The 12,009-nt window shown below is 42.2% G+C and overlaps 1 protein-coding gene across 10 annotated transcripts in view; it reads left to right on the top strand.

The window, feature by feature from the left end:
• The window catches only part of COLGALT2 (collagen beta(1-O)galactosyltransferase 2), a 147,916-nt gene that overhangs the window by 74,148 nt on the left and 61,759 nt on the right, over positions 1 to 12,009 (top strand). For 9 of the 10 annotated variants that reach the window (XM_060295498.1, XM_060295500.1, XM_060295508.1 and 6 more), the window contains exons 5-6: positions 1,773 to 1,977; positions 7,704 to 7,823. In XM_060295498.1, coding sequence (XP_060151481.1) covers positions 1,773 to 1,977; positions 7,704 to 7,823 — 325 coding nt within the window. The remainder of the gene's footprint in view (positions 1 to 1,772; positions 1,978 to 7,703; positions 7,824 to 12,009) is intronic. The other variant, XM_060295517.1, reaches the window with a different exon arrangement.

The following is a 12,009-nucleotide window of genomic DNA, read 5'->3' on the forward strand; positions in this document are numbered from 1 at the left end:
CCCCAGGATATTCAGTGATTCATTATCGTCATGAATTTTCCAAGCTTCTCATTCTGACAATATTGTCCTAAGTAGTCTAGAACCTTGTATTTGACATGTGTTCTTAGGCGGTCCTCTGAAGAACCAGTTTTCCCTTTGTCCCTTGGAAGAATATTGATAAGTTGAAGGATGTTAAGTGATCCTTAAGTTTAAGGCTTCTAATAAAATTGTAGGAATAATAATACTTCATATAATGCATTACAGTTTCCAAAATATCTTCACAGACCGTATCCCATGTGATCCCTTCTACAACCCTGCGAGATAGACAAACCACCTTTTACCCCATTTTTTCAGGAGAAGAAACTTAGGCTCAAAGAGGTTAAGCATGGGCCTAAGATCAATCAGCTAGATGGTAAAGATGACTCTAAGATGCACAGCTTCTAAGTCTTAATTTGTGATCCTTCTTCCTTACCACGTGGTCAGTGTGAGCATTAGCTCAGCTAGAACACTAGTTGAGACCCTGAAAGAAATGTCAGAGACGAGGCTGCAGTGCCTAATGTGTGGGTACTGACACCACTGCAGAAAGTGTGACCGTAAGGGAATGTGACTGATTAATGAATATGAGAGAACTTTTGCAACTACTGAGTATTGTGCCCTTCAGAGTGCTGGCCCTGTGAAACTTCACACTCATTCCATGAGCCTGCCGTTGCCTAAAATGTTTTTGGAAATGCCTTTCCAAGCTTCACATGCTTTTAAGTATGTTTTGTCAAGACACATCTTCATCTTCTCTGGAATGGGTTTGAGCTTTGGCAATAGTCAAGTTATAACTGGTGCCACTGGAGTATAAAGCTCCAGTGGTTTCTGCACCCCATGAGGGCTAATAACACTGGGGTTGTCAATTTACTGCTAAGCCTCCAGCATCTAACACAGCCTGGATTACAGTAGGCACTCAGTAGATGTTTGTTGAATGAACAGTTGAGTTTGGAGGAAAAACAAGCTGGGTTGCTCCAAACCAGTGTGTTCAAAAACCACAAAGTAAGTGCATTGGTTGTCCTGTGTGCTTGCCCAGAGGGAACTTTCAAAAGGGGAATCCCCCCAAAAGTGTGGAGCAGTGGCAGCTCCACCAGGATAGTGAATAAGTAATTGCATTGAAAAAAGACCCCATTTATATGTTTAAGTACTGCATGTTTAATTAAAAATATCAGCCAATGTAATGTAGTCATTTTAATAATAGCCAATATTTATTGATGCTTTCTTGGTGCTAGGTACTGCTCTAAGCACTTTTCAGGTTTACCTTCCTTAATTGTTACAGACAACCCCATGGAGTAGATAGCGCCATCATTCCTATTTTACAGATGAGGAAATAGGCACAGCAAGGTTGAGTAACCTGACCAATACCTACAGACAGTAAGTAGCTGAGGTGTGATTTAACCTCAGGCAGCCAGATCCCAGAACATGTGTTCTTAACTGCTCTGCTCTACCACCTCTGATAACTCATGTCATATTCAATCATTAGTCAACACAAAGTATACTTTTATGAAACTATTAAATCAAGAGATATGCTGAAGCCAAAATTATTTCTGGTAACAGGACACTTTTTGTATTGTTTTATATGTAAATAGCATTTCCTGAGCTCAGCTGGAAATTCTTAGGCCAAGATAAGAAGAGAGAAGGTGACTTTGCTTGGGGACTTGTACTTAACTGGTGATGACTTAGGAGTCAGCCTAACAGAAGATTGGGAAAGAGGAAGCCCTCAGATCAGTGAACATAACCCAGCCATTTGTTCCTTACAGGGCTTCTATAAACGGACCCCAGACTATCTTCAGATTAGAGAATGGAAGAGGTTGGGCTGCTTTCCGGTCCCCATGGTCCACTCCACATTCCTAATTGACCTCAGGAAGGAAGCCTCTGACAAGCTGGTGTTCTACCCTCCGCACCAGGACTACACCTGGACCTTTGATGACATCATCGTCTTTGCCTTCTCCAGCAGGCAAGCAGGTACTGTTTGTATGCCGTTGTACTGCCACCATGGAAACACTGCAAATAACCAGCTCCTTTGTTTTGTGCATTTTATTAAAAAAAACACTCTTAATAAGGAAATAGGCTTCCTATTCAAGTAGTGTTAGAGGCAATTAATTGTCTGCAGTAACCATACCAGCACCCTCTGTGTTGCTGTCCCTGTGAGCACCAATGACCAAGAGCCAGGACTGGTCCCTACCCAAGAATCCACTCTCTTTTAAAAAAAAAAAAGGTGGTGGTGGTTGTCGTGGGCCTGTGATTCGTTCTTTACGGTGCTATTGCATTGCTTTGTTCAATATAGGAGTCCTTTACTTAATTAGAAAACTGTGACAGAGGGCCAAAAGTACACTGGGGAAGACCCAGGCTTAAAAATGGAAGTTTATTTCTTCTCAAAAAAAAAATCAGAGCTAGTACAGTGGCTCTGTTCCACAAAGTTTTCAGAGACCCAGGCTCCTTCTGTATTGCTTCTCCACCTTCCATGAGGTATTGTCCTTAATCCTATGATCCAACATGTCTCATCAGTATAGATGCATTTCAGCTGTTGAGTGAAAACCATAGAGGGGAGGGCACTCTCCGCCCCTTTAAGGGTAGTTGAACACATCCAGGAGTTGAACACATCACTGCCATGCATAGCCCATTAGCCAGACTTAGGACATAGGACAACATCTAGCTCAGAATGTTGGGAGGCTCAAAATGTTGTCTTTATTCTATGCAGTCTAGAGCCCCAATTCTCTCTCTGGGAGGAGAAAACAAATTTTGGGAGGTAACCAGCAGTCTCTGCCACAGCCCCCCTGGAAGGAAAGGCAAAACCAGACTTCACTCTTTCATGAACCATTGTAGACTTTTAGAGGACGACAAGTCAGTAGGAAAGTAGGTTATTACTCTTGTGTCACTTGCACATGCAGTCAGGGAGGATATAATTCACTAAAGTGGTTCAGCATGAAGATACACAACATTCCTAAAGCAAGGCTTTCTTCTCAGGATCATTCAGACCTTCCTGACAGAGGCCAGGTGCCATTATCAATGAGCCAGAAATGTGCCACTTAACCACTAGCAAAAGTGAGTTTAGAAACCGGGCAGATGGTGTATAAACTCATGTGGCTGTATAGTCAGGGTGGATGAGATCATGTACAGACCCCAGGCAGTTGAGGCAGGTTGCTGGCAGCTGTGAATATTAATAAAATTCAAGCTACAACTCACACATCAGGCCATCCTAGAAGCCTTAGGTATCCCACTTATCAGTTGTAGATTTGGTAGGAATGGGAATATTTGGTGGAAATGTGGAAAGCTGATTATTTTTTCCCTTGGCAGCTAGAACCATTTAGACCCTTTGGCCAGGTGTAGACATGTTTTAGGTCTGTGTCAGGGCAAAAGCAAGGTTCTCATACTCATGTGGATTGGAAGTTTTCATGAAGGTCCTTGTGTCAGCGTTAATGGTAACTGCTTCTTTCCACTTGGTCTGTGATTGGCTCTGATTTCTCCAGGATGGGAAGCAGACTCAGGGCCTTCCCAGTCCTTCAACTTGTGCCAGTCCTTTTGCTTAAGAGCTTGAAGTAAAGATGCTCCAAGAAATTGAGCTATTAACAATTACAATAATGATCTTTGCCTAACAAAGGCCTCCTTGATAGACATTGCACAAGGTATTATTGTGACCCAGTCACTAAATTATTATGATATAGTTTTTAAAACCAAGAATTGGATTTGGGGCTGGAAGAATGACATGAGCTAGATAGGAATTTTTCAGCTATGCCCCTTGCTTGGCCTCTTCACTTTGCCTTCATTCTTTATTGGTCAGATTCCCATAGGCCTACCCAGGACATTGAAAGCAGGTGCAAAGGCCCAGAGCTGTTTGATGATTCCGCTGGGAGGAGAGAGGCAGAAAAGCAAAGAGAGAGGGTCAGTCCTGTAGGCTTTCCTGCTGTGCCTAGCATTGTGTTAGGCTCTGTGACAGTGGGGGAGATAAGATCTTTACATGTGGAAACAAATAATAGTTATGAAGCAGTGAAAGCTGAGGGGTCAGATCAGTGGTACAAACTGTGAATAGGGCAGAAGTCAAGATAGGAAAGAATGACTGTCATTTGGGGGAATGAAAGAGCTTTCCTGACAGTCATGTGGCTCTAAAATAGCACTTTTACTCAGCTTGAAGTATTTTTAGAAGAGACTTGAATGAGCCTGGAGTTCTGTGCAGCCCATGGAGTGTTTCTAAGCTCTTTCCCTCTTAGGTTCAAAGCAAGGCACTTCCCTTCTCTCTTGAAAGAGTCTTGATGAAAGATGATTTATATTCTTTTGTTCTCACTCTTATAAAGCTCCCTAGCTATGGATCATCCATTGGAGTATCATTTTTTTTTTTTTTTTTTGGTGTGTTGCGTCTTTGTTGCTGCACGCGGGCTTTCTCTAGTTGTGGCGAGCGGGGCTACTCTTCACTGTGGTGCGCAGACTTCTTACTGCGGTGGCTTCTCTTGTTGCAGAGCATGGGCTTTAGGCGTGCGGGCTTCAGTAGTTGGGGTGCATGGGCTCAGTAGTTGTGGCTCGCAGGCTGTAGAGTGCAGGCTCAGTAGTTGTGGTGCCTGGGCTTAGTTGATCCGAAGCATGTGGGATCTTCCCAGACCAGGGCTCGAACCTGTGTCTCCTGCATTGGCAGGATTCTTAACCACGGCACCACCAGGGAAGTCCCATGGAGTATCCTTTTTTAAATGTCCAGAAGGAAATAGAGGGTCCACATGTCCCAGGCAGGACCATCTAACCACAAACCTCGACCCTTAATCTTTCACCTCCAACTCCAGGCATTGCCACATGTGGGTGAGGAGTGACAGGGGCAAGCCAAGGGTGCTGGAGTGCTGGGGCGTGGCTGCCCATCCAGCCCAAGAAGAGAGCACAGGGGTCATGGGCAAGTCTCCGTGGCTCTAATGAAGCCAGGGTTGGGAGTTCACCTCCCGCTGTGGCCAGTGATCTGGGCTGTGTGTCGCGGCCACAGTAACCACCTCTGGCACCAGCCAGTCATCCTCCACATGTCTGCCGTGAGTCAAAAGAGGAAGAGATGTGGGTGACGGGCAGGCAGATCTTCCTCCTGCACGTCACGGGGAGTGCTTGAAAGTGCCTCCCATGCGCGGGGATGGCAATCCAGAGTGTTTACTGGTTTTGAGACTCGGTTTCCAGATCCTGGGTGGGTAGAGAGATACTTGACGTTGGCTCTTTAGGGGCAGACGTTTGGCACTAATGGCTCTTTAGCGACAGAGGTGTGACCTTGGGCAAATCACAGCTTCTCAAACTCTGAGCTTCCATCACCAAGGATAAAGGTAGGTAGATCAATCTTGCAATGTTAGGGTACTAAGTGAGTGCAAGAAAATGTTTGCTCTCTTCATAAAAGAAGTACAGGCCTTCAAGGTATCGTATCCTTCACCATTCTTTTACAAAGAGAAAATTGTTTGCCCCAGAAGTAGCTTTCACTGAGTGCCAAGTTCCTTCATAGATTTTATCTAATTACCAACACATTTTCTTTTAAATTTTTAATATTTTTATCCAACTATCCAGGTAGATAGTTGAATCAATTCGAATAGTCCCCCACAGTTTATTATAAAATCAGAAGTCCCCTGGGTGTCACCTCCCTGTACCATTTCCTTCTTTTAGAAGACAAGCACTTTTAACTCTTCTAGATGATGGTACAAGTGTAGTAGTCACATCCATGTTTCTAAGTAGCATGTTTATAATACTGCTTCTTGATTTTCTGGTTTTGCTTTAGGCAAATACCTATTGACTCACTAGTGAAGAGGAGGAGTTAGTCCTCTCCCCTCCCTCTGCCACGTTCACGCAAACGCATTCTTCCCATCACCCTGTCCTCTTGATGTAGTTACGTGGTACTTTAAGAAAGAGCCATGGTCAGTGTTTTTGCTCTTATAATCATGTGACCCTAATTCCATTTATGGACTATGGCTACTTTTCCTTTCATATCTGACCTAACAATTGCCTTTTATATTTGCTTAGTTTTATTATTACTAATGCCATCCAAATCTAATCCCTGACTGTCTAAAACTCCTCTTAGAATGGTCAGATTCAGCAGATGTTCTTTGTGTGTGTGTGTAAAGATGTCTGTCCCGGAGCCTCCTGTTGTTCTCTAATGTGAGAGGTGCCACAGCTGCGGAGCTGCAACTCCCTCCTCTTCTCTTCTGTATTGACTCTCCTGTTCACTATGTCCTGCATATTCCCTGTTTTTTGTTTTTTGGTTTTTTTGTAATCTTCCCCCTGCCCCTCTTTCTTCTCCTTCTTCTTCCACATCATCCAGTCACTGTCTGAGGAAGTGTGATGGCAAGTAAATATGACCTTGCACGTCTGAAAATGCCTTTCTTCTCCCCTCACACTTGATGGATAGCTTGGCTAGGTCTCACCTCCCCTTTTTACTGAAGCTTTGGAAAATTGAATGGTAAAATTATTTACCTAATTAGGGTAGAGAGGCAACCTAAACATTAAATCATTTCCCTTCTGTTTCCTGAATTCATCATGACTTTGCAAGAGGGTCCGTTTGGATTTGAAGTTTCTCAGAAGCATTCATGTCGGCAAACAGTAGAGCTAGTGAGTCCTGTTGGTGAAGGCAAGAGAAGTGACAGTGCTTGCTGGACCAGCCCTGGTGGGAGCCGGGTTCAGTAAAGGGGAGGATAAGAGCTCTTTTCTTTGTTCGTTCTTCTCTGTTAATGCCACAAGACAGCTCCACCTGATTTGGCAGGCGATGCAGCTGACTGGAGGAAATTTCATCTGCACAAAATAGAGAAGTCACTATGCAGGTAATTCTCTGTCTGCAAAGCATAGGTGATTATAGAAATTAACAGATCATAAGCTTGGACACATGGACCAGAGCTTGGCAGACTCATCCTTTTACCTAAGCAGTCTTTTCATTAGTCAGGACTGTCAGTTGCTGGATCCCTCTGAGACCCTCTTGATTCCAATATTCATAGCTACCTGGTTGAACACAGGTGCTATATATAACTCTTGGAGTTAGCCAGCTGGGGCTGTGAAGACGGGTTTTGAAAACAAGAGGGCTGTGCTATGTCTCTGGTATTGTCATACTGAAGGTTCTTAACAGGACTTGAAATGCAGACTTTCTTTTGTCCCTTTCTGACTCTTTTATAGAAGTTTCATGTCTGTTGGTTGACTCCAAATCCATGCGTGCTAAGAGAAGAAATCAAACCATGGAGAATCATGGAAAATTTTAAATTTCCTTTGTTTTTTATTTTTTGTTCTACATATGCTTAGAGTTAGCTTTAATAATCTGTCAGCCTTACAGGATTTTCCTGTTTGCTTTCATATCAAATGTGGCTTTTATTCCTCATTTTCTCTTTATTTCCTGTAGGTGGATTACAGTGTTCCATTCTGTTCTCTGGAGCAGGAATTCCTTGCCTCCTTTTTTGATCCCGTCATGCCTTTAGTGTTCATTTCAGGCCACAAGGATGCTTTCTCTTCAGAGAGAAAAAAATCAATTTCCTCTGAGCTGAAGAATGGCCCAGGGTTTCTATTTGCCCCAAATTCTGGTTACACTTTCTTAATAAAGGAGCATTTTTGAGGTCTACACAACCTGCCCGGAACAACTACTTGTTCAATTTCAGTGCCCAACTCAGCTTTGGCCACAGCCTAGTCTCTTTTTTCTTAGTTGTCACTGTAGAACTAAGAAGTGTATTTTCTGATTGGCCAGTTTTGTCCCTCTCTTGTGTCCTCAGGCATCCAGATGCACCTCTGCAACAGAGAGCACTACGGCTACCTGCCCATCCCCCTGAAGCCCCATCAGACCCTACAGGAGGACATTGAGAACCTCATCCATGTGCAGATAGAAGCAATGAGTGAGTGACCCAGGGGCCTGGTAGTGGCTCATGTTCCGTTGCCACCGTGAACATACCAGCCACTTCTTCCCTCTCCCAGGACTGGAATCTCACAGCCATCAGTCAGCCAAGGCTGAAACATAGTTGTTCATTTGTTCATTCATTCTCAAACTTTTCCTATGTGAAATACGAATATGACAAAGTCTTAGCCTTCAGGGAGCTTCCCTTCCACGTGGAGAGCTGGGTACCCAGTAAATACATTTCACACAGTGTCCTAAGGGCTATAATGGTATTTTGTCTATGGATTTAAAATCTAACTTTGTTGCTTTCTAATTATATGACTTTGGGCAAGTAATCTAACCTCCTTAGTTGTGAAATGAAGATAAAACATCTAGGGTTTGGGGGCAAATTCCCCATGATATATGTAAAAAGTATACTAGCAAAAACAATAATTATGACTTCAACTTAATAATAGCTTATGGTGTAACAGATACCATACTAAACATGTTTTGTACTTTGTCTCGTTAATCCGTACAACAACTCAATGAAAGGTTTTATTATTGCTCATATTAAAGATGAAGAAATTGGGATGTAGAGAGTTTAAGTATCTTGCTGTAGATCATTCTGCTAAATAAATGATACATTGGGATTTGAACCAACCTTGCTATCTCCAAAGCTCAGATTCTTAAACACTGTATCATATTGCCTCTGGGTCTGGCATGATGTCAGAACTGGTAAATGCTCAATGATCAGGGACTACACTAATTATTATGTGTAATGAGCAGTGGTGTCCAAAGGAGAAAGTAACAAAAGCACTCTGCCTAAGGGAGGATGCTGGAAATGGCTACCCAAAGGAGGGAATATTTGCAATGAATTTTCATGCAGTATCTGAGAAACTCTGTTATTCATCACCAGAGCATAGGATGTGTGTATGTTGGCAGTCGGGGTGACTGGGGAGGCACAATGGGAAGCAGGGCTAGGAGGAAGGCAGGAGCCCAGTTAGAAGGACCTCTAATATATAAGAAGGTGTTTGGACTTTTCCTGAAGGGAAGGGAGATTTTAAAGAGATTTTAGCAGCGAAATGTCAGGTTAAAAGGTTGAAAGGTTGAAATGTCGGGATTTAGAAAGGTCACTCATGGTAAGAGAAACGGCTGAAGCAGCATGGTGCAATGGGTGCTAGCCTTAGGTCAGAGGTGAAGAGACCGTTTTGGACATTATATGGTAAACTAGGCAAAAGATGGTGAGGATCTGAGCTAGGGCAGGAGCAGTGGGAATGGAGATAAACTTATGACATAGACTTGAAAGGACTTAGCCAAGAATTTGTGGATGAACAAAAGGGAGGCAGAGGAAACCTTGTAAGTTCTGACTTGAATGTCTGGAATGACTGCAGGAATTTTAAATGCATGTAGTTTAAAGGAGACATTGGCAAGGAAAAATCATGAGTTCATTTTTAGACCCATTGAGTTGCTTGTGAATATCTATTTCCTGCTTCTCACCCCCAGACAATAAATTCCTTGTTCATGTTAGTCTCAAGACATAGCCCATTCCCTGCCACCCAGTAGGCACCCAGTAAATATTTGTTGAATGAATGAATGAGTTGCCCAGTGGATAGATGGAGAGATGAATCTGAAACTTAAGTTCTATCAGGTCTAAAGATGTTGAGTTGGGATTCATCAACAAGATAATGTGATATCACAGAATTTTAAGAAAACAGGAGCATGAGATATGGAAGGAAGTTCAAGTAAGATAAGGACTGAAAAAGAGTCCAGTGGGTTTTTTTCAGCTAATTTCCATAACAAGAATGGCTTCAGAAAAGGCTGACTCAGAATTTAAAGTGTTTGAGAAGTAATTAAAAAGCAAGGACATAGAGAGAAAGCAGAATTTTTTCTTTTAAGAAGCATGGTTAGGACCAGAAGGTAAGACAATAATAATTATAAAGGTTCATCAGAAGATTCCTTTAAATAGCAAGCTCTCCTACTGTTTTTACACAGGATTGTGTTTGCAAAACATCAGTCAGCCCAGTATACCAGGGACATATTGGTGGTGACGAGCAAAGCATATCTGTAGACTATACCTGGGTTGGAGAGCAAAGCATCCCTGACATTACAGCCTTTGTTGCTGATGCGCATGATAGTTTGCAAGCCACTTGGTCTTTCCCGGTCTCAATGTCCCTGAGTTTGAAAACAGAAACAAGAGAGCACTACTATTCTCTATGAGTACAGAGAATAATAGAGATAATGGAGAAATAATAGAGTATTAATGGTAGTATTAATACTCTATTAATAATAGAGTAGAATAATAGAATAATAGAGTATTCTTGGGGAGAATGAGGATTGAATAATCAGCTGGTTCACTGGGATAGTATGTCTAGGACCAGCCCTTAGGAATTTCTTTTGTGAATTTCTTTAATACATAGTGTCTCTGCCTCTTCTCTATGTTGTAGACACAGAGGCCAAGGGCAGTATCTTATTGCCTTCTATCCCAATCACCTAGCACAGTGCCTGACATATAATTCGTAACAAACAAATATTTGCTGAATGCATGACCAGACAAGTGAATGAAAGAATGAGCAAATGAATAAAAACTGTGTTGCAAAGAACATGCAACATGAAGCCAGAATAATGGACTTGAACCCAGGCTCTATCATGTAAGAAGGGAGAATCAGCCTCTCAGAGCTTTAGTTCCTTTATCTGTGGAGTGAGGATAATAACACTGACTTTGCTGGGCTGAGAGGAGCAAATAAAAGAATATACATCAACTCCATAAAACAAAGAGGTGTTGCTATTATTAGGACTCCATTTAATGCTTGGTAATGTGTGTCTCCTTATCATCCCCATGCCATGGCTTTCAATCTTGACTCCAAGTAGATGTCCCCTCAGAGAGGCTGACCAGAGCCTTGCCTTCTCTTCTTTTCCCCCACAGAACTGAGAGCATAGAAAGTTCCCTGTACACAGAAACACACACACTGTCAAAATCAATTTTAATGATTACAAATATGTACAACACTATGCTAGGCAGGTAGATTTCATTTGGGAAGAACCTGTAATTTATAGCTGTCGTTATTGATCCCCCGTACACTCCAACTCTAGTGAGAGGCACTTTATATATGGCGTTTTATTTAATTCTTGTATTTACCTTCTCTAGTTATAATTTTGTTAAAATTTTAGACCCTAAATTTTAAAAGACAGAACAATTGGGATAATAAAATAATTGGAAAATAAACTTTTGAGGGTAATAATGCAGAAACACACACTGAAGGCCTATGTAAGATTAAGAAGAGGCTGGTGATGATGAAATCATAGCTGTCAAGTGTCCTCAGGAAAGATGAACTAGACGCTAAACGCACTAGTTCATCTGGAACCCAATGGGCAGTTAATAAATGGCTGCTAATAGACTGTACAACTGAAGCATTAGAAGAGGCATAAAATTTATGTACAAACACCGAATGCCTACCTACAATGTGTGAGTCACTCTATGAGGGTACTGGGGATTCACAACATTTTACAACCAATTCTGTTTTGGGTGTTTATATTTAACTAGGGAGACAGGACAGACATTTTAAAAAGACCCCAATGATGCAGTATATTGCTTTGTGAAAGGAGCAGTTATAAGGGCAGTAGGAATTTGGAGTAAGGAGAGATTGCTGTGGGCTGGTATGATCTAGGAGAGCCTGGCAGTTCTTAAGCTGGGCTTTGATAGAAGTGTGGAGTTTAAACAAAGGGAGTGTTATAGTGAGGGCACTATACATAGAGGAAACAGACTGAACAAAGGCATTGTTCGAAAAGCATTCACACCCTGGAAGAGAGCAGGCTTTAAACAGTAGAAGGCAATAAAGTTTGAGTGTTGGAGTGGTTTAATCGTTATGATTCTTGAATGCTCAGCTAAAGTACAATGCCCATTCTAAAAGCAGTAAGGATGCAAGGAAAGCTTTAGAAGAGAGCATCAGGCTATAAGTATTTATTAAACACATACTATGTTCCATGGATTGTTCATATGCTGGGGATGCAGCAGTCGACAAAACCAGCAGAAGCTCTGCCATCAAGGAATTTATATTCCAACACAGAGAAATATACAATATATCAAGGAAGTAGCCACGTGAATATGTGGGAGAAGAGTGTTTCAAGCAGAAAGAACAGCACATGCAAAGGCTGTTAGGAAACAGCCTGGGGTACTCCAAGAACAACAGGCCAGTGTGTTTGGCATGTAC

The sequence above is a fragment of the Globicephala melas genome, chromosome 1 (assembly GCF_963455315.2).
Source record: "Globicephala melas chromosome 1, mGloMel1.2, whole genome shotgun sequence".
NCBI classification, from domain to species: domain Eukaryota; kingdom Metazoa; phylum Chordata; class Mammalia; order Artiodactyla; family Delphinidae; genus Globicephala; species Globicephala melas.